The sequence below is a fragment of the Schistocerca piceifrons genome, chromosome 3, assembly GCF_021461385.2.
Source record: "Schistocerca piceifrons isolate TAMUIC-IGC-003096 chromosome 3, iqSchPice1.1, whole genome shotgun sequence".
Lineage (NCBI taxonomy): Eukaryota > Metazoa > Arthropoda > Insecta > Orthoptera > Acrididae > Schistocerca > Schistocerca piceifrons.
This window is the reverse complement of record NC_060140.1, coordinates 522481316-522505243: the sequence shown is the minus strand read 5'-3', so window position 1 is coordinate 522505243 and position 23928 is coordinate 522481316. Positions and strand designations below refer to the sequence as shown.

The 23928-nt window shown below is 38.0% G+C and overlaps 1 protein-coding gene across 2 annotated transcripts in view; it reads right to left on the bottom strand.

Annotated features, from left to right (window-relative positions):
- The window catches only part of LOC124788340 (ABC transporter G family member 23), a 465453-nt gene that overhangs the window by 15958 nt on the left and 425567 nt on the right, over positions 1-23928 (bottom strand). For both annotated transcript variants that reach the window (XM_047255600.1, XM_047255598.1), the window contains 2 exons: positions 23432-23520; positions 1917-2093 (listed from right to left, as the gene is read on the bottom strand). In XM_047255600.1, the coding sequence (XP_047111556.1) occupies positions 1917-2093; positions 23432-23520 (266 nt within the window). The remainder of the gene's footprint in view (positions 1-1916; positions 2094-23431; positions 23521-23928) is intronic.

The window sequence follows — 23928 nt, the reverse complement described above, 5'->3', positions numbered from 1 at the left end:
TGCCACCCCCACCATACATCTCACCCCCTCCCCATCCAGCCTCCTTCTTATCCCCACCCATTCGCCACTCCCATTATGCACTGGTGCTGCTGCTTGCAGTGTGGTTTCAGTTGCCTGAGACTGCAGTCATGTGTGTGAGTTGTGTTTGTGTGTATTTGTGTGTGTGTGTGTGTGTGTGTGTGTGTGTGTGTTGTGTATCTATTGTTGACGAAGGCCCTAATGGCCGAAAGGTTTATTTATTTGTGACAGTATTTTTGTTGTGCCTATTTGCGACTCCGCATCCCCGCTATATGATGAGTAGCAACTTTCCTTTTCATAATATTGTTACATTCAATCCTGGATTTTCCATTGTTTGATTTTTGCTAATATATTTGACTACGACATGTTTAAAGTTTCAATTTTTTATACTGAATAGTTTCCTTAAAATCGGATGAGAAGTATTTCTGAGAGGCCGTCACTTTTGCACTAGCAAAGTTTCTACTGTAAAAAGATCACGCCATGAAAAGTTTTTTTATGCAATGCTTCTGTAAATATATTTGAATGAAAGCGCACTTTTTGTTTTAATATACACCCTAATTGTTGGTCAGTGGTCCCATTGTTTTCACAACGTGATCTGCACAATTCTCTGTGGCGTGCTGCTGCCCAGGCAGCGGCGATTTAAACATGAGCACACAATGCTGCCCTGTGTCTGCTTTATGGAATACAAAGGGTTAACTTCTCAGTTCCTTCCTATTTTGGGCTCCTTGCATTAAAAATAATAATATGTTATTTGCTTTTACACATAGATAATAAAATAACAAATCTTCCTCACTGAACGTGACACTAGGAATTGATGAGTTAATTGTACTAGCTTCATTTTATTCTTTTTGATTAAGTATGATTTCAGGGATTGGGTTGCCAGAATTGCTGTATAAATATTTATATGTATATTTATTTGATTCTGTAATATTTTTTTATTTTATTTTATATGGGTGTCTGATGACACCACGATGGCATGGCTTGGCATGGAATAGTGTGATGTTTTTTTCTCTTTTCAGAAAACAGTTTGCCACAATGAGTGATCCTGAAAGTGACAATAATAATGATAACCACTTTTATGATGAATGGTTACAGAGGAATTCAAGGGGTGCCAAAGGTAGTTCAATTTTTTAACTCACAATGCAAAATTTGCGATAAGGATTTCTCCATATCTCATAGTGGATCGAGCAGTAACATCACACAAATGGAAATGAACATAAAAGGAAACAGCTTTTGAGAAGCACTTTGAACTTAATGACAAATTTTTCTCCAAAATATAACTTCACAGAAATTAGTACAATAACCCTGGCTGAATTAATGGTAACATATCATTGTGTTAAACATAAGATTTCATACTTATTCATGGACTGTGCCATGAAATTGCTTCCTCATATATTGCCTGATTCAGCTATTACAAAAAAAATTTCCTGTGGCAGGACTAAGTCTGGAAGTATATTCAAAGATGTACTTGGCTCCAGAGCTGAAGAAAATCTTCTGGTCATGATGGATATCTTAAAATTTACTTCAGTATCGCAAATGATACATCTAATAAAGGAAATAGAAAAATGCATCCCATTTGTATTCAATATTTTTCTCATGAAGACAGACGTCAAACAAAATTATTGAATTGTTTGAGTGTCCATTCAAAACAGCTAATGCCGTAAGCGATGCTTACACACACACACACACACACACACACACACACACACACACACATGACCACAGTCTCTGACCACTGAGGCCCAGAACAGTTTTATCTGCTATACTACTTTTACTAAGTACCATATATGTACATTTTTGATGGCAGTTTGGTTATTTTTGTCACACTGAAAATATGTCATATATATCTGTACTTTAGAATATTTACATGTATTATAGTAAATTACATAGGAACTTACCAAAACACATTCCACAGAATCCTGTCAGCATTGTAAGTGCAATTACAATACCCATGTTGCCCACACATGTTATGCCAAAAACAGGGAATGAAAATACAAGCACAAGAGCCGTTTGGCCACACATAACCATGAACTGTGTAACTACATGTGAAAATAATATCTCGGTCACTGTGATACCTGAAATGAAGATAATATAATTTAGAAATGACACTTCCACGCTAATGACATGTATGAGATTACTTCTGTTATAAAAATCCATGTGATGATTAAGGAAATAATCAGAAAACAATTATGAAGAAATTGTACAAATACATTACCCATTGAAAGAAAACACTAAAAAACTAGGCCAATTAGATTATTGCTGACAGCTATGCAAACAGAAAAATATGAAAATGGATCTTAAGTTTCTTTAAATTTGAAAATTAGTTCTTTCACTGTGGGGCAAATGCATAAGGAGATAGCAACGGATACAGTTGGCAGAAAAACTTTTTCCAAACAGTGTGCCAGTATGGAGCGAAAATTCTACTTTCCTTTTCCTCATCCAGCTAGTTTTCTTTGCCCTCTGTTAAAGGATTTTTTTTTTACGAAGCTGCCAAATCATGACAAAATACTTATTTCTAAATTTATGTGTTTTGTTACCATGTTGCAATGTTCCTATTGTGGCAGTTAGTAAACAGATACAGTAGATGAATTTATAACTTATGTGGTTATGCAAATTTGTCATAGGGCAATGGATAAGAATAGTGCTCCAGAACCTCATGATACATATCCCACATTGCCACTGAGCAGTTATTTGGCAGGAGAACCTTGTATTTCTATCCCCTGTATATGTAAATAAACAAGTAGCAGTATTTGATATTCGTAACATTAAAAATAATGGTATTAATAGTTCTTAATGAGAAATTTAGTTCACAAAACAGTTTTATAATTGCTGTACCAGTTTCCTAAGGTCACTGGAATGCCTTGTATCTTTGAAGAGTACAATTCTTTCTGAAATTTATGGATTACAGCACATTTTTCAGAAGCAAAACTATATTAGCTTCAAAAAATAAGAATTTTCTAATCTAAAACAGTTTCCATAAATTGATATGTTGTGTTTTAACAAGTTATTGATTAGGTAAGGAATGTGAAGAGAGGACAAAAAAATCAACTAGAAACCCATGTTCTCCTATATTATATTATGTCAGTATATGACAACATTTATTTTGAGGTTGATTAAACTGAAATAAAATTCTTGTACAGTGCACATGATCTATTGCACATAAGGTTTCATTATGGATTTGATTTTAGTAAAGGAATTCAAGCAGATGATTACCACATTTAATTCAGTTATTTGGGAAGGTATGCCACAGTACTTTGGCTAGTAACATTTGTGCATTGACAGCTAATGTCTCATACACAAAAGATTCAATATGCTTCCAAAAATATAATCGAGAAATCCAGTGTCCAGATATGTGTGATTCACTAATGTGTTGATTTTGCATATTGTTGTATTTACATTTTACTGGTCTGCAGTTACTGCAACAAATTTAAAGAATGATAAGATTTTGTAAGAAGATTAAGAACCTTGTCACTTCTAAGAAGTTGGCAAACACTGTGGATTTGTAACTTCATCACCAATACTTGAAGCACGCGTACGAATAACCCTGTATGGCACATTTTGACATTTCGTAGAATCGCGTGGAATAATGCTGTATACGGCAGTCTGCATCACCTGCTGTTATAATTAACATGTTCACCATCCGAGGGCAGCACTAAACAGCGACGAGACGCGCAGTTTTCGCGCTTCTGCGTGAACAATGCTGTATGTTGCAAGAATGGCGGAGTGCAGCAAGGTGACACTTACCGCAAGTGGTTTGAAACGTGCGAATAATGCACGGAAAAGGAAAATTAACATTGGTAGTTGGAAGGATATTAAGAGGAAAAGGCTTCGTGATGCTAGACTGGAATATAAATCATGAAAAGAAAAGGTAGTTTCTGCGAAACAGCCTCCAACACAGGTGAGTGGAATAATGCTGTATGGGTTTTGTATAAAGGTGCATGTCTTTAGAGAAGCATATGTGTCCTGCAAAGCGGCGATGTGCCCTGTAGAGTACATGGCTCTAATGACATGTTATGTGTATCTTCTGAAAACATTACAGTAAAAGTATGTAACGTGAATGAAATTAACTGCAGTTCTGTAGATATCATTGGCGAAAAAAATAGAATACTCAGTCCGAGTAATGCTATATTATTAAAAGAGAATGTGAAATTTGATAATCTAGTTGAATATTAGGTAGTAATAGTGATTGTTTTCGTGATTCAGGATCGTGTATGCAATGCACAAGTGTGCTCAAAAGAAGGATGCAAGGACATAAACCTGGAAATGAAGTTAAAGCTGTACAAAGAATATCATGCCTTAACATACGATTAGCAGTCCATATAAAACTTCCTGGCAGATTAAAACTGTGTGCCCGACCGAGACTCGAACTCGAGACCTTTGCCTTCCGCGGGCAAGTGCTCTACCATCTGAGCTACCGTAGCACGACTCACGCCCGGTTCTCACAGCTTCACTTCTGCCAGTATCTCGTACCCTACCTTCCAAACTTTACAGAAGCTCTCCTGCGAACCTTGCAGAACTAGCACTCCTGAAAGAAAGGATACTGCGGAGACATGGCTTAGCCACAGCCTGGGGGATGTTTCCAGAATGAGATTTTCACTCTGCAGTGGAGTGTGCGCTGATATGAAACTTCCTGGCAGATTAAAAGTGTGTGCCCGAACGAGACTCGAACTCGGGACCTTTGTCTTTCGCGGGCAAGTGCTCTACCATCTGAGCTACAGAAGCACGACTCACACCCGGTCCTCACAACTTCACTTCTGGCAGTATCTCGTACCCTACCTTCCAAACTTTACAGAAGCTCTCCTGCGAACCTTGCAGAACTAGCATTCCTGAAAGAAAGGATACTGCGGACACATGGCTTAGCCACAGCCTGGGGGATGTTTCCAGAATGAGATTTTCACTCTGCAGCGGAGTGTGCGCTGATATGAAACTTCCTGGCAGATTAAAAGTGTGTGCCCGACCGAGATTCAAACTCGGGACCTTAATAAAATCCATGGAAGTAGGCAAGCCAGCCAGGCGCAAGAGAGGTAAGACAGACGATACTTCACGAAAACAGGCTACTTTCAAATACAAAGTTTACTCAAGAGAAGTGTGTCAAAAAACATTGCTTGACATATTCTCCATCACCCAGCGACGAATGCAGATACTGCAATGTAAAGTAAAAGGTGGAATAACCACTCCTAAAGACGGTAGAGGAAAATATTGCAATAGGCCACATGCCGTATCGAATGACGACAGGGCTCTTATTCGGCAACACATATCAAGTTTCCCAAAGCAGATGAGCCATTACAGCAGGAATAAACCCTCAAAAGAATGTCTGCACCCCGATCTCAACCTCTGTAGAATGTATCGGTTGTTTACCGAAAAGTCAATAAGCAGGTCATACTATCAAAGTCTGTTTCAAACAGATTTTAATCTGCGTATCGGAACACCTAGATCATATACTTGCTGACTGTGCAATTTGTTGTTTAACAAAATGATTGCAGCTTCAGATGAAATAGAACTGCACAAGATCGAAATTGAGAGTCAGTTGCATCATTGAAGGGCAGACCAAGTATGTGGAAATGAAACAAGTATACAAAGCCCTAAAAAATGATACGGAAATGGCTAAGAGGAATAACAATATACATGTTATGTGTGTTGACCTACAAGAGGTTTTACTTTGTCCTACATTGACTCATTCCATGGTATTCTACCAGATACAGCTGTCGTCGCATAATTTCGCGATTCATGACGTTGGTACTGGAAACATCACCATAAATTTGTGGGATGAATCCACCGCAAGGAGAGGTTCAGTCGAAATAGTTTCCTGTCTGCTTAAATTTGTGACGCACAATTATGATACGCTTGACGAAGGTATGGAACGAAAACTGATTGTTTGGTCTGACCGCTGTGTCAGGCAGAACAACAGCTGGAGAGTTTTAGCACTTTATTTCTATGAGATCAGGTGCAAGTACTTTACAGAAATAGATCAGAAGTTTTTATGTTCGGGTCTCAGTTTCCTACCTTGTGACAGGGATTTTGCAGTCATCGAGAAAAGAAAGAAAGTGTCAAAAGTTATGGTCCCTTCAGAATGGTAGCACGTCATTGCTGAGGCCTTTGTCGATCCTTCAAAACTGACCTTTCACGAGATGGTGGAAGAATTCAAGGACATAGGATTCATCGAGTTGCTTTTGAAGAAGCCGCCTGCTTTGAAAATTACCGATGTACTTTGGTTAAAGCTGTGTAGTGACGATCCTTGAGATTTAAGCGTGCGCCGTACCCACAATGTGCTTCGCCCATGGGAAAGACATTGTATTGTAAAGCATGGTTGTGAATATCAAGTAAAAAATTGTCCATTGCCTTCTGAATTCCGGTTGCTCTATAACGGAACACTGAAAGTACATAAGGAGAAGAAAAGGGATCTATTGGACATGACGAAATATATGGAACCAAAATACAGGCAGTTTTATGAATACCTGCAGTGTGACAACTGACTATAATGTACTAGATTTGAGCCTAAACTTGATAAACTATTATTTTTTTTTTTAAAAAAAAAAAAAAAGATCAAGCAATTCAGTTTACAATGAATATTATTTAGTATCTTGTTTTAACTCTCTTACTTACTATTTTTGGATTCTAGACACCTTATAATTACAGCAGAGCACTGGCTGATCTGGAATAACGCTGTATATCCATTGCCATACAGCGTTATTCCATTTTAAAACTTACTTATTTTCAAAAAATCTGTGCTTAGCGCAAATTTAAAAACCAGAAAATAGTATTTTCCACAGGCTGTATGCACAAACAATACATATCTGCTATTGCATTATTATATCATATTAATTCTCTGGAACTAACAGTTTTTGTCAATTTCCCAACAACTGCAAAATGTGCCATACAGCGTTATTCGTGCGCACGCTTCACTTCTTGTCCATATTTTCATTACAAATTACACTTGACGATATTCTGAAGGGCAGGATGGGAAATCTGATCTGCTCATATGGGTGTTACAGCAGTTTAAGAGGCCATCTGTCATGAACAGTCTCCTTTTAATACTTATAACAAGTTTTCTGCTAATTACTTGTAATTTGCCAGTCCTAAGTTTTGTAGCAACTTCTGTAAAATTAATAGTTGTTGGAATAAACAATGATATGTGAATGGAAGATCATTACTGTGCATTCCAAATGAACCATCATACTAATTTGTGACATACCAAAAAAGGGGAGGGAGTAGAACAGAGAGTGGGTGGATGGGGAAGGGGGGGGAGGGGGAAGACAGAAAAACACACACACACACACACACACACACACACACACACACAGAGAGAGAGAGAGAGAGAGAGAGAGAGAGAGAGAGAGAGAGAGAGGAGGGGGAGGAGGAGAAGAACAAGTAGAAGAAGGAGGAAGAGGACATGATAGCAGACTGAGGAAAGGAAGCAAAGAGAGTTACTTAGTTTCATGTTCCATGGATCATTTTCACAATAAATTGTTATGATGTGGAATGAGCCATTTTATATTCTCATCGCAAATTAATTTGTCAGTGTGTCTGCATGCTGAACATTTATGAGATTTATTATTTTCTTAAATACAGATTGAGTTAGTAATTCCAACCCACCACCTTTTACACATTACAATAATAGAAATTCTACTATGGGATAGAGGGATTTATTAAGGATGAACTTTTTCAGTTTGTTTTCAAATTTTACTTTGCTGTATGTCAGACATTTTATATCACCGGGTAAGTGAGCAAAAATTTTAGTTGGGTCATTCTGCACCACTTTTATGCTAACGATAATCTTAATGTGGAGTCATAATGTCCGTTTTCCTTGTGGTATTGTGATTAAGTACATCATTGTTTCTTTTGAACTGCAGTGGATTATTTACAATAACCTTCATGAGGAAATAAATATACCGGTACCATGAAGGAGTAGTCAAAATGCCCAATCTCTTAAATGAAGTTTACAAGGTGAGCATCACATGTTATTCTTACAGCACATTTTTGAACAATGAAGACCTTCTTTTGTAAAGATGAGTTTCTCCAGAACATTATTCCATATGACATTATTGAATGAAAATATGTAGAATATGTCAACTTACTGATCTGTCTCTCGCCTAGATTTGCAAAGATTCTAAGAGCAAATGTGGCTGGACTAAGTTGTTTTAGAAGTTCCAACATGTGCTTTTTGCAGTTTAAATTCTCATCAGTGTGGATATCTAAGAATTGTCTTACCATGTGTTACAATTATCACTGGTGTGGCAACCCCACATTTGCAGAACTGAATACATTGCATCTTTTTAAAACTGAGGGTGAGAGCATTTGCAGAAAACCAATCAGTGATACTTTTAAGGACTTGTTTTCCATTTCTTATTTTATTTCTTTCACTTTTACACATATGTCAAGATGGCATCAAGTTCAAATAGTCAGTCACAATGCTCGACAAATAAAAGTAAAATTCGTGTAAATAAGTGTTGTAAATGTAACTCATAGATTGAAAAGTGTAATACATATAGTGTAAATATGTGTTTAGCGTGCTTTATAACATCAAAAGTGATGGAAAAGAGACATGTGAGAACGGTCAAATTAGACAGCATACCAACAACATCTTACCAGTAAAGTACAATTTCACCTCGAAAAGTCTCAGGACTCTGTTATTGAGGAAGGCATGTGTGCAAGGGAATAATGTGTATCAAATGCAAAACTGTGTTTCATTCCACCTGTGTAAATGTGAATTCGAAACAAAAGCTTTGGTTATGTATGGAAGACAAATTAGGATTAAATTTGAATAACAAATAGTGTTCTTGTGAAGTTATTAATGTGCTCATTAATGAAGTGAAAGAACTAAAAAGTCAACTCGATGTTCGTCCTTGACAGAAGTGACAAAATGATAGTGAAATTCAAAGAGAGAAAAAATATGTTGCTAAATCATGTGAAGATCAATGTTGTGTTAAAGAAACTGTGGCGAAAACAAAACAATATATGGTGCCTAAAAAGACATTTAAAACAGTGAGAGGCATTTCAAAAGATTGTTCATCAATTAGAAGAACAAGCAACAGGTTTTAAGTTCTTTAAACAGAGGACGGAGATAATATTTCTGCAACTAGGCCTAATGCGAACAGTTTAGTGTTACAGGAGAGGCCACAAAGCAAACAAACGGTGGTAGGCCTAAAAAATTCATCCTCCCAACATAACACACAAGAAAAGGCTGTAGGTTTAAGTACTGACAAATCCAGTTTCTTAATGACCAAAAAAAGTGTAGACAAGGACATCGTCACAAAAGTATCTAAAATTGAGTCTGATAATGATGGATCTGTATTGAAATTATGTGACAGTAACACTATAGACAGAAGTGTAAATATTAATTATGAAAGCAGGGACACTGTGAAACGTAACGTTAATGGAACAAAAAAGATTTTACTGTTGTCAGATGCTTAAGGCAGACATTGTGCTTCAATTTTAAGGGAAACTCTGGAGTCACAGTTCAGTGCATCTCCAATAATCAAACCAAATGCACTGTTTGTGAATGTGATCAAGGATGTATACAAGTTAACAAAAGACTTTACTTTAAATGATGTAATTGTACTTCTTTCAGGCTCAAATGACTATAAAAAAACAGTAACTATCTTATGATTACCACAAAAGATTATGTTCAGTAATTACCAATACCAGAATTGTGATGTGTACAATTCCCTATCATTATGATAAACCAGAAAACAACCTAGCAATCTATACACTAAATAGTGCAATAATGGACTTGGAAGGTGTGTACTCCATTGCCAGTACCTTGGATGTGAATGCTATATTGCACAGAGGGCACTTTATACATCATGGTACTTACTCAAACAGAAGAGGAAAAGCAAACTATGTGCAAACATTGCAATATTAATAAGGTCCTGCTGGAAACATACCTTAAACATACCTTAAAAACATTGTCACCTACAAAAAGTAGTGAGGACATTAGAGAATTAGGCCTAGCAGTACCAGTAATAGTAGTTTTAAATGAAAAACAAGAAACCACAATGGAAATGTTAAATACACTAGGAACAACAGCTACAGTATCAACAACAGCAGTAGTACAACCATCAGATGCCACAACAGAATCACCACCAGGAGCAGAAGTCAGTCAAGCCATAGCAGGAGTTGTGGCTTCAATTCAAAAAGAAGTAACCGCAACAACAGCAGCAGTACAAATATCAGATGCCACAGCAGAACCATTATCAGCAGCAGCAGCAGCAGAAACATCAGCAGACAGTCAAGCCACAGCTTCATCTCATACAGAATTAATCACAATGGAAACTGTGAAATCACCAGGAGCATTAATAGCAACAGTAGGCATAGTCACAACAGTAGCTGACAATCCACCATCAGACATGGCAGAACCACTACCACCAGCAGCAGCAGCAGCAGCAGCAGCAGCAGATGAATCAGCATCATCACTAATCCCAGTAACAAGACCAAATACTAACAGAGTGAGTAAACGGAAAACAGTGCTTCCCTCCCATCTAAATGATTTTTTAGTGGTAGGCCAAAGGGGGAGGAAGATATCAAGGTAAACAGACTCAAGCACAGATCAGACAGTTTTAATGTCCTTCACTGGAATGTACAATGCTTATCTAATAAGTTGAAAGTAGTGGAAGATGTCATAGAGACTTACCACATAGATACAGTCTGTCTCGTAGAACACTAGTTAAAGGATGATGAAATAGATCTATTCTGCCCTGAGAACTACACCCTAGCTGTCAAATATTGCAGATCTAATAAAAATCATTGTGGGTGGGTGATATTTCTAAAAAAAAAAAGGATTAAACATGGACCAATAGCAAAAGTTAAAACATTATCTTTAGAAATTTTCTGTGAAATTGCAGCTGTTAGATTGTTGTTGTTGTTGTGGTCTTAAGTCCTGAGACTGGTTTGATGCAGCTCTCCATGCTACCGTATCCCGTGCAAGCTTCTTCATCTCCCAGTACTTACTGCAACCTACATCCTTCTGAATCTGCTTAGTGTATTCATCTCTTGGTCTCCCTCTATGATTTTTACCCTCCACGCTGCCCTCCAATGCTAAATTTGTGATCCCCTGATGCCTCAGAACATGTCCTACCAACCGGTCCCTTCTTCTTGTCAAGATGTGCCACAAACTCCCTCTTCTCCCCAATTCTATTCAATACCTCCTCATTAGCTATGTGATCTACCCATCTAATCTTCAGCATTCTTCTGTAGCACCACATTTCGAAAGTTTCTATTCTCTTCTTGTCCAAACTATTTATTGTCCATGTTTCACTTCCATACATGGCTACACTCCGTACAAATACTTTCAGAAACGACTTGCTAACACTTAAACTGCTCTTCCACGTCCTGTACAGTTGTTGCTTTGTATTCAACTAAGACTGGAGGCGATTCAACAGATGATTTTGTTAACAAGTTAGTGTCTTTATGTGAGACAGTCTGTAAGTATAAGTGTAGAATAATAATCTGCAGAGATTTCAATTTGAATTTTTAGTTGTCCACTATCTATATAACCTCCACTATCTATGTAACTCATATGTAAGTAATTTATTAAATTCTTTTGGTCTTTATATGACAACCACTGAAATAACAAGGCCACATTATAAAGGTACAGGTACCTGTATTGACAATATAGTTGTATCAAATGAGTAAATGCACCTCAAGTCAGAGGTAATTAAGACCTGGTATCTGACCACCAGCCACTATTTCTTAGAACAGATATAAAAGAAATTGTAACACTGACTCAGTCCACGTGCCAGGAAAGAAAGTATGTGTCGTTAATTATGATAATCTAAATATGTTTAAGTATCATACTGATAAAAGTAATTGGTTGCAGGTTTTGAGAACATGCAATAGATAAAAGGGTGGAAGATCTCATATCAACTCTTTCTGTATATGCTAAGATGTCCTTTCCCATTAAGTTATTAAATAATAAAAAGGCACTTAGAGTAAATAAGGTCCAGGATGAAAAGGTGTTGAAGATCAAGAGGGAGTGTGATCAATATTATGATGTATAGAAGTACAGGTTCTCAAGTAATTAAAAACATGCTCACAGTGAAAAAGTAAAGATTAAGACACGCCTTAAAGGAAGCTGGGTGTAAAAAAATGAAGATATAATACTAACATATGAAAATAAAACACGTGCAGTCTGGAAGATCATTAATAGCCGGTGCAATAGGAAAATGACTTCACAGGCTGAAAGCAGTAATCTGCATGCTGCACAGTTAAATACAATCTTCACTGAGAAGGTGCAAGAAATAATAAAGGTGAATGGCACTTTCAATATAACCACTGACCACAATTATTACCTGAGAAACACCACAAAGCCTGAAAGTGCATTTAGCTTTAAACTGGTCAAGGTACGGGATGTTACTAATATATTGAAAAAAATGAAGAACACTTTCAGTAATGATGTTTGTGGTTTAAGTTCAGCCACGTTAAAGTGTGATTCAGTTCAATTGCCAGAATTGATAACACATGTAGTAAATACATGTATATTGGAGGCTCAGTTCCCAAAGGCACTAAAGTTTGTTAAAGTCACTCCAATACACAAAAAAGGCAGCCTCTCAAGTTGTGATAATTGTCTAAAGCGACAGAAGCTAAACTAAATATTCAAATAGTAAAATACTTTGAAGAAAACAAAATCTTCACTGATAGTCAATTTGGCTTCAGATCAGAGTTAGGAACTGTTAAATCTGCCTTATCACTTTTGACAAAATGTGTGAAGCAACTAGAAAGCAAGCTAGTGGTTCAGAATAAATTCTTTTATTTATCAAAAGCTTTCGACACTGTGTCTCATGAAATCTTATTGAACAAACTGCAATTCTATGGCTTTACAGGGAGTGCTCTGGAACTGATAAGACTTATCTAAATGACAGAGTGCAGAAGGTGGTTTTTAATGGTGCAGAATCACGGATTACTTACCTGTGGACATGGGTGTCCCACAAGGTTCTGTACTTGGCCCAAGTCTATTTATTACTTATGTAAATGACTTACTACGTAACACAGTTGGGCTGTCAACTAGGACTCATTTAGTTGCAGACGATCTTGCAGTATGTATAGCTGCAGAAACAGCACAGAAGGTGAAATATGAAGCAGACCAGTGTGCTGTCAAAGTTGAAAATTGGTGTAAAGCTAATTCCGTTTTTGTCAACCGAAAAAAAAAAAAAAAAGACCTGTATGCATCGTGGAATAATAACACTGAATTTGAGCAGAGCTCAAACGCTGTTAATTATATTGGAATTCCAATTGATTCAAAATTATCCTGGAGCAGCCATATAGAAAAAGTGGGAAGCAACATTAGCAAAGGAATATTTGCTCTAAGGAAGCTTCATGTGGTTCATGGTGTGGGTTCCTGTAGTCATGTCCTAGTTCATGAACCACGGGCAACGTATGAGTGGACAAGTAAGTGGTCCCGACAGTCGGGATACCAGTTACTTTGGAATAAGGCTGGGCATCTCGGACATATTCTGAGTCGTGTCACCTTTGTGCTCATACGGCAAAGACTACCAAATCCACCGGTTAGTCCCTCAACCGTTATGGGTAAAACCCAATGGGACTCGGGGCAAGTAAGGCTAGCAACCTGCTTCCCTGGTACTTTAAATATGATGCTGGCAACAATCAGAGCAAAATGCCTCGGACCTTTGGAGGTGACAGAGTCCCACCTCTAACTGACAAACCAGGGAATCCTAAAATACGACTTGGCAAACAAATGGTAATGAGATGGGGAGCTATTAATATCAATGGGGGCTACTCTGTGAAGAAGAGCTGGCAGAGGCTGCAAGTAAGATGGGGCTGGACGTTTTAGCTGTTAGTGACATTCGGGTAAGGGGTGAGAAAGAAGAGGAGGTGGGAGAATACAAGGTCTACCTGTCAGGAGTCAAAGCAGGATTAACACAATGGGGTGTAGGGCTTTACATCAGGAAAGAAATGGAACCCAGCATAGTTGCAATAAGGTATGTAAACGAACGACTGATGTGGATAGATTTGACAGTGTCTAGCAAGAAAATTAGGATTGTGTCAGTATATTCGCATTGTGAAGGGACAGATCAAGATAAGATGGATAGTTTTTATGATGCACTCAGTGATGTAGTTGTTAGAGTAAAGGACAAGGACAGCGTTCTGCTCATGGGTGATTTTAATGCCAGGACTGGAAATCGAACAGAAGGGTATGAAAAGGTTATGGGTAAATTTGGAGAGGATATGAAGGCCAACAGGAACGGGAAACAACTCTTGGATTTCTGTGCCAGTATGGGCTTAGTGATCACAAACTCCTTTTTTAAACATAAGAACATTCACCGGTATACTTGGAAGGCAGGGGAACCAGATCTGTCATTGACTATATAATAACAGATCAGGAATTTAGGAAAGCTGTGAGGGACACACGTGTATTCAGGGGATTCTTTGATGACACTGATCATTATTTAATCTGCAGTGAAATTGGGACTGTGAGGCCGAAAGTGCAGGAGGTCAGGTCCGTATGTAGGAGGATAGGAGTGGAGAAACTTCAGGATAAGGAAATCAGGCACAAGTACATAACAGCGATCTCAGAAAGGTACCAGTTAGTTGAATGTAGTCAATTACAGTCACTGGAAAAGGAATGGACAAGGTACAGGGACACAGTACTAGAAGTGGCTAAAGAATGTCTTGGAACAGTAGCATGTAAAAGTAGGATGAAGCAAACAGCTTGGTGGAATGACACAGTCAAGGCAGCCTGTAAAAGGAAAAAGAAGGCGTACCAAAAATGGCTACATACTAGAACTCGGGTAGACAGAGAAAGTTATGTTGAAGAAAGAAACAAAGCCAAACAGATAATTGCAGCATCCAAGAAGAAATCTTGGGAAGACTTTGGAAACAGGTTGGAGACTATGGGTCAAGCTGCTGGAAAACCACTCTGGAGTGTAATTAGCAGTCTTTGAAAGGGAGGTAAGAAGGAAATGACAAGTATTTTGGACAGGTCAGGCAAACTGCTGGTGAATCCTGAGGATGCCTTGGGCAGATGGAGGGAATATGTTGAAGAATTGGTCAATGTAGGTGAAAATACAATCAGTAATGTTTCAGATTTTGAGGCAGAATGGGATAGGAATGATGATGGAAATAGGATCACATTTGAGGAAGTGGAGAAAATGGTCAATAGATTGCAGTGCAATAAAGCAGCTGGGGTGGATGAAATTAAGTCAGAACTCATCAAATACAGTGGAATGTCAGGTCTTAAATGGCTACACAGGATAATTGAAATGGCCTGGGAGTCGGAACAGGTTCCATCAGACTGGACAAAAGCAGTAATCACACCAATCTTTAAACATGGAAACAGAAAAGATTGTAACAACTACAGAGGTATCTCTTTAATCAGCGTTGTGGGTAAAATCTTCTCAGGTATTGTTGAAAGGAAAGTGCGAGTATTAGTTGAGGACCAATTGGATGAAAATCAGTGTGGGTTTAGGCCTCTTAGAGGTTGTCAGGACCAGATCTTTAGATTACGGCAAATAATGGAGAAGTGTTATGAGTGGAACAGGGAATTGTATCTATGCTTTATAGATCTAGAAAAGGCATATGACCGGGTTCCTAGGAGGAAGTTATTGTCTGTTCTACGAGATTATGGAATAGGAGGCAAACTTTTGCAAGCAATTAAAGGTCTTTACATGGATAGTCAGGCAGCAGTTAGAGTTGACGGTAAATTGAGTTCATGGTTCAGAGTAGTTTCAGGGGTAAGACAAGGCTGCAACCTGTCTCCACTGTTGTTCATATTATTTATGGATCATATGTTGAAAACAATAGACTGGCTGGGTGAGATTAAGATATGTGAACACAAAATAAGCAGTCTTGCATATGCAGATGACTTAGTTGTGATGGCAGATTCGATGGAAAGTTTGCAAAATAATATTTCAGAGCTAGATCAGAAATGTAAGGACTATGGTATGAAGATTAGCATCTTCAAAGCGAAAGTAATGTCAGTGGGAAGGAAATATAAATGGATTGAGTGCCAAATAGGAGGAACAAAGTTAGAACAGGTGGATGGTTTCAAGTACTTAGGATGCATATTCTCACAGGATGGTAACATAGTGAAAGAACTGGAAATGAGGTGTACCAAAGCTAATGCAGTGAGCGCTCAGCTACGATCTACTCTTTTCTGCAAGAAGGAAGTCAGTACCAAGACTAAGTTATCTGTGCACCGTTCAATCTTTCGACCAACTTTGTTGTATGGGAGCGAAAGCTGGGTGGATTCAGGGTACCTTATCAACAAGGTTGAGGTTATGGATATGAAAGTAGCTAGGATGATTGCAGGTACTAGTAGATGGGAACAATGGCAGGAGGGTGTCCACAATGAGGAAATCAAAGAAAAACTGGGAATGAACTCTAGAGATTTAGCAGTCAGGGCAAACAGGCTTAGATGGTGGTGTCATGTTACACGCATGGGAGAAGCAAGGTTACCTAAGAGACTCATGGGTTCAGCAGTAGAGGGTAGGAGGAGTCGGGGCAGACCAAGGAGAAGGTACCTGGATATTTGAAGTAATAGGTTTAACATCAGAAGAGGCACCAATGTTAGCACTGAATAGGGGATCATGGAGGAATTTTATAAAGGGGCTATGCTCCAGACTGAACGCTGAAAGGCATAATCAGTCTTCAATGATGATGATGATGATGAGGAAGCTTCATCTTTGTCTAAATGTGTCAGCGCTTAAAGTGGTTTATTTTGCTTTATTACACAGTCACATTTTCTACGGCACAATAATGTGCGGAAATCAAAGCAAGGCAGCTAATGTCTTCAAACTACAAAAGAAGGCAATAAGACTGATATGTAGCTTGGCACGCAGAGCTCACTGTATGCCAAGCTTTAAAAAATTACAGATTATGACCCTACCATCAATATTTATACTACAGTGTGTAATGAATATTAAGGAAAACTATTCCTGTTATCAGCAGTATGACATGTGACATAATTATAACACAAGAAACAAGCAGGACATAGTTTATTTCCAATGTAACTATAAAAATACACAAAAGTGCTTCCTATACAAGTCCAAAAAATTTTTAATGCCATACCCCAATATATCACAGATCTTCCAATTCAACAGTTAAAAAAAGTAAAAGAATTTCTTCTTGAGCTGAGCATTTATAAAACTGATGAACTTTTAAGAGAGGCAAAGAATATGGTATGACTACACTTTACGTGATCAGTTTGTATATGCTTCTATATCTGAGTAAGTCTGTAATTGGCTAAATTTGCTATGCAATATCAGTTTGTACTAGAAGTTTCTCTGTTTTGTATTTGTGTAAAGGTACTATAATTACTTTTGGAATATTTATATTGTGTAATATTTTTCTTGTTTTTGTAATTATTTGTGTAACATTTATATACTGTGTAATATTGACTTTCCTAATGCCTCAGATGATCTCTGTGGTCTCTCCAACAATCAAAATCAAAATCAAATCAAATATGTATGCTTTGACTGATTACAATACTAGTGTCATCAGCAAAATGTACTATGTCTACTTTTTGTACATTAGATGAAAGATCGTTTACATACATGAGGAACTATTGTGGACCTAGTATTGAGCCTTGGGGACCCCATACATGACTGCTCCACAGTCAGAATAATGTCCCTAGACTACCTTGGTTGAACTACTAAGTGCAGCTTTCTGCATTCTTTTGGTTAGATACAACGTTATTCATTGGTTAACTGTACAATCAATCCCATAAAACTTCAATTTATCTAGGAAAGATATGAAACAATTTCAGAGACTTTACTGGTCTCATTGTTGTTCTTGTTGTTGTGGCCTTCAGTCCGGAGACTGGTTGGATGCAGCTCTCCATGCTACTCTACCCTGTGCAAGTTTCTTCATCTCCCAGTACCAACTGCAGCCTACATCCTTCTGAATCTGCTTAGTGTACTTATCTCTGGGTCTCCCTCTACGATTTTTACCCTCCACGCTGCCCTCCAGTACTAAATTGGTGATCCCTTCATTCCTCAGAGTGTGTCGTACCAACCAATCCCTTCTTCTAGTCAAGTTGTGTCACAAGCTTCTCTTCTCCCCAATTCTATTCAATACCACCTCATTAGTTATGTGATCTACCCATCTAATCTTCAGCATTCTTCTGTAGCACCACATTTTGAAAGCCTCTATTCTCTTCTTGTCCAAACTATTTACATCCGTGTTTCACTTCCATACAAGGCTACACTCCATACAAATACTTCCAGAAATGACTTCCTGACCCTTAAATCTATACTTGATGTTAACAAATTTCTCTTCTTCAGAAACACTTTCCTTGCCATTGCCAGTCTACATTTTATATCCTCTCTACTTCGAACATCATCAATTATTTTGCTCCCCAAATAGCAAAGCTCCTTTACTACTTTAAGTGTCTCATTTCCTTATCTAATTCCCTCAGCATCACCCAACTTAATTCAACTACATTCCATTATCCTCGTTTTGCTTTTGTTGATGTTCATCTTATACCCTCCTTTCAAGACACTGTCCACTCTGTTCAACAGCTCTTCCAAGTCCTTCACTGACTCTGACAGAATTACAATGTCATTGGCAAACCTCAAAGTTTTTATTTCTTCTTCATGGATTTTAATACCTACTCCGAACTTTTCTTTTGTTTCCTGTAGTGCTGGCTCAATATACAGCTCCCTTCTCAACCACTGCTTCCCTTTCATGTCCCTCGACTCTTATAGCTGCCATCTGCTTTCTGTACAAATTGTAAATAGCCTTTTGCTCCCTGTATTTTACCCCTGCCACCTTCAGAATTTGAAAGAGAGTATTCCAGTCAACATTGTCAAAAGCTTTCTCTAAGTCTACAAATGCTAGAAACATAGGTTTGCCTTTCCTTAATCTTTCTTCTAAGCTAAGTCACAGGGTCAGTATTGCCTCACGTGTTCCAACATTTCTATGGAATCCAAACTGATCTTCCCCGTGGTCGGCTGCTACTAGTTTTTCCATTTGTCTGCAAAGAATTTGCGTTAGTATTTTGTAGCTGTGACTTATTAAACTGATAGTTCGGTAATTTTCACATCTGTCAACATTTGCTTTCTTTGGGATTGCAATTATTATAGTCTTCTTGAAGTCTGAGGGAATTTCACCTGTCTCATACATCTTGCTCACCAGATGGTAGAGTTTTGTCAGGACTGGCTCTCCCAAGGCTGTCAGTAGTTCTAATGGAATGTTGTCTACTCCCAGGGCCTTGTTTCGACTTAGGTCTTTCAGTGCTCTGTCAAACTCTTCATGCAGTATCATATCTCCCATTTCATCTTCATCTACATCCTCTTCCATTTCCATAATATTGTCCTCAAGAACATAGCCCCTGTATAGACCCTCTATATACTCCTTCCACCTTTCTGCTTTCCCTTCTTTGCTTAGAATTACGTTTCCATCTGAGTTCTTGATATTCATGCAAGTGGTTCTCTTTTCTCCAAAGGTCACTTTAATTTTCCTGTAGGCAGTATCTATCTTACCCCTCATGAGATAAGCCTCTACATCCTTACATTTGTCCTCTAGCCATGCCCGCTTAGCCATTTTGCACTTCCTGTCGATCTCGTTTTTGAGACGTTTATTTTCCTTTTTGCCTTCTTCACTTACTGCATTTTTGTATTTTCTCCTTTCATCAATTAAATTCAGTATCTCTTCTGTTACCCAAGGATATCTACTAGCCCTCGTCTTTTTACCTACTTTATCCTCTGCTGCCTTCACTATTTCATTCCTCAAAGCTAACCATTATTCTTCTATTGTATTTCTTTCCCCAATTCCTGTCAATTGTTCCCTTATGCTCTCCCTGAAACTCTGTACAACCTCTGGTTCTTTCAGTTTATCCATGTCCTATCTCCTTAAATTCCCACATTTTTGCAGTTTCTTCAGTTTTAATCTACAGTTCATAACCAATAGATTGTGGTCAGAGTCCACATCTGCCCCTGGAAATGTCTTACAATTTAAAATCTGGTTCCTAAATCTCTGTCTTACCATTATATAATCTATCTGAAACCTTCTAGTATCTCCAGGGTTCTTCCATGTATACAACCTTCTTTCATGATTCTTGAACCAAGTGTTAGCTATGATTAAGTTATGCTCTGTGCAAAATTCTACCAGGCAGCTTCCTCTTTCATTTCTTAGCCCCAATCCATAATCACCTACTACGTTTCCTTCTCTTCCTTTTCCTACTGTCAAATTCCAATAACCCATGACTATAAATTTTTATCTCCCTTCACTACCTGAATAATTTCTTTTATCTCATCATACATTTCATCAATTTCTTCATCATTTGCAGAGCTAGTTGGTATATAAACTTGTACTACTGTAGTAGGCGTGGGTTTCATGTCTATCTTGGCCACAATAATGCATTCACTATGCTGTTTGCAGTAGCTTACCCGCACTTCTATTTTTTTATTCATTATTAAACCTACTCCTGCATTAACCCTATTTGATTTTGTATTTATAACCCTGTATTCACCTGACCAAAAGTCTTGCTCCTCCTGCCACCGAACTTCACTAATCCCCACTATATCTAACTTTAAACTATACATTTCCCTTTTTAAATTTTCTAACCTACCTGCCCCATTAAGGGATCTGACATTCCACGCTCCGATCTGTAGAACGCCAGTTTATCTTTATCCTGATAACGACGTCCCCGCCCGGAGATCCGAATGGGGGACTATTTTACCTCCGGAATATTTTGCCCAAGAGGACGCCATCATCATTTAATCATACAGTAAATCTGCATGCCCTTGGTAAAAATTACGGCTGTAGTTTCCCCTTGCTTTCAGCCATTTGCAGTACCACAACAGCAAGGCTGTTTTGGATAGTGTTACAGGGCCAGATCAGTCAATCATCCAGACTGTTGCCCCTGCACCTACTGAAAAGGATGCTGCCCCTCTTCAGGAACCACATTTTGTCTGGCCTCTCAACAGATACCCCTCCGTTGTGGTTGCACTTATGTTATGGCTATCTGTATCGTTGAGGCATGCAAGCCTCCCCACCAACGGCAAGGTCCATGGTTCATGGGGGGGCTGGTCTCATACAGGTATGATTTTATGTATGTAGACTGATGCGGTGAGTGAAAATGTGTACCAAGGCCAGGAATCAAACCTAGATCTCCTGCTTAGTAGGCAGGCGTATGAGCCACTAAGCCACCTTGGCACAGCAGTTCACACAATTACATGGATTACCCTGGCACACCTACCTCCTCAATCTAAATTCTCACTGATGCCCCTATCTACTTTAAATTTTCCCTTATAAATTAACAGAATTGCTGAGGCTCTCCATGTTCTGGAATAGCACTTCAGTATTGAACTAAATGGGGAATATAGCCTGAAACCCAGTTCCAGGTACTAATTATAGAAATGAAATGACACAATTTCAGAGACTTCCCTGGTCTCATACAGATGTGATTTTATGTACATGGACTGAAGTGGTGAGTGAAAATGTGTACCAAAGCCAGGAATCGAACCCGGGTCTCCTCAATCGAAATTCTCACTGCCGCCCGAGTCTACTTTAAATACTCCTTGCACATGAACAGAATTGCCGAGGCTCTCCATGTTCTCGAATAGTGCCTCAGCATCAAATGTAAATGGAGCTCCAGCCTGGCACCCAGTTTTTCATGCTGGGTTCCCCATCTACTTTCGATGCTAGGGTGCTAGACCAAAACATAGAGGGCCTCGGCAATTATGTTCATGTGTAAAGGGGAATTTAAGGTAAACTGGAGCAGCAGTGAGAATTTGGATCGAGGATGGAGGCACAGCAGGGTAATCCATGCAACTGTGTGAACTGCTGTGCTAAGGTGGCTTAGTGGTGAACACATCTGCCTACAAAGCAGAGATTCAAGTTCCATTTCCAGCCTCAGTACACATTTTCACTTGCCACTTCAGTCTATAAACATAAAATTTATCTAGGAGAATACCATGATTCACATCATCAAATGCCTTACATTGGTCACAAAAAATACCAACTGGCACTATTTTATTATTTAATCCTTGGAAAATTTGGTAAGATAGCATGTAAATGGCATTCTTAGTAGAGCAGCTGTTCTGTAATGCAAAGAGCATATTATTGCTACTCAGATGAGATACTATTATAGAATATATCATCTTCTCAGGGGTTTAACAATGGCATATTTCAGTCTCTGTGGAAAAACACCTAGAGTTAGTGATGTATTACATATTTCAGATGACATTGGGTTCATCATATGGGAACAAATCTTTCGTACTGTATTGGAATCACCATCAAAACTAGATGAGCTTCCAATTTTGAAAGAATGTAAGAATTTTAGAAGGAGAAATAGGTGACACATTCATATGAAGGAATTTTATGAGAGTTGCTTTTTCAACATACTGCTGTAATTTTTCTCTTGAACTATTTGTCCCTATGCTTTCTACCTTATTTAAGAAATGATTATTAAATTTATTTACTAGCTGTGACTCATCATTTATAGTCCTTCCATTCAGTTCAATAGTGATGTCATCCTTTTTATAGTTGGTTGTCCCATCTCTTGTTTCACTACATTCCATGTAGTCTCAAATCTGTTGTCAGAATGACTGATTTCTGACATTAAATACATGTTCCTTGATTTTCAATAATTTTCCTTAGTAATTTCAAGTAGTTTTTTAGTGTGCAACTACTGAACAACCTCTACTTCTTCTTACCAACAATTACATTTCCCTTTTCCTTTCACAAGATACTTTGATCCATCTAGTGATCCATGGTTTTTTACATGGTTGTTTAATGTCCATTCTGATTAGCTTATGAGGGAAGCTGTTTTCAAATAATGATATGACTTTATCATGGATCCGATTACATTTTATGTTAGTATTTGGTTCATTATAAACTACATCCCAGGTCATCTCTTGTAACTATTCTTAAAAACATTTGTCCTGGAGTCATTGATTATTGTAACAGATTTTCACTGAGGAGTATCCCTAGTGTAAGTCACTATCTTATCAATACTAATTAATTGTATGTTATTAGGTAAACAGTCATTTTCTTGCTTTGAGCTTCTCAGAAGAGAACGTTATCAATTAGGGTCCTAATGTATTTAGCCACCTGTGTTGGAAAGTTAATTACTGAGATCAAATTGTAAGATCCAAATAATGTTTCCTGACCATTTTTCCTATCAGAACCATTTAGAAAATTTGCTTTGATGTAGCTACAGACTGTTAACTGCTTGATGATGTCTGACAAACAGCATATTAAAGAATCCAGATTCTTCACAGTGTTCTTGCTTCCATGTAACCTGCTACACTGTACCTATCAGAAATATTAAATGGGCAGCTGATTTTCTCAGCATTTCTTCTAAACAGTATGAGTGTTATTATTCACTTTCTTATGTACCATCCAAAAATGAAAGCTGATGTATTACACAGAGGAGAAGATTTCACCATTTTCCTCAGACAGCATATGCTACATAGGAGAAATAAAGAATATGCCTATGTCATATAATCTTTACCTGCAACCAAACCCCTTTCCAGAAGACCATCATTTCTCTCAATTAGCATTGCTCCAGATGTCAATGCCACTGACAGGAAGAAAATGATCCTGCGGATAGAAAGAAAATAAAATAAATGTAAGCATGAGTGCACACTTTGATTATTTATCAACTAATGTTTTACAACAAAAATAATCCATTTTTTGAAAATATAATGCAAGTTGATAGATAAAAAAATCTGCTAGCCAAGTGGTGGCAGGAGAGTATATATCTACACATTTATATGTGTGTTCCCCTGCCACCACTTGGTGTGCACAAATTTTTTTATGTTTTTTTAACCCTGTTCTTAGCTATAGAGTTAGTCTGCAATAAAACCACTGTTTTGTGGAAGAATGCAGCATTGTCATTTCTGAAATTAAATACATTCAATTTTTTTTTTATAAATTATAGCAAATCCAGATTTTGGTGAGTGCCTAGCCATTATGAATGCACTATTTTCTATTCTCGATACATGTCAG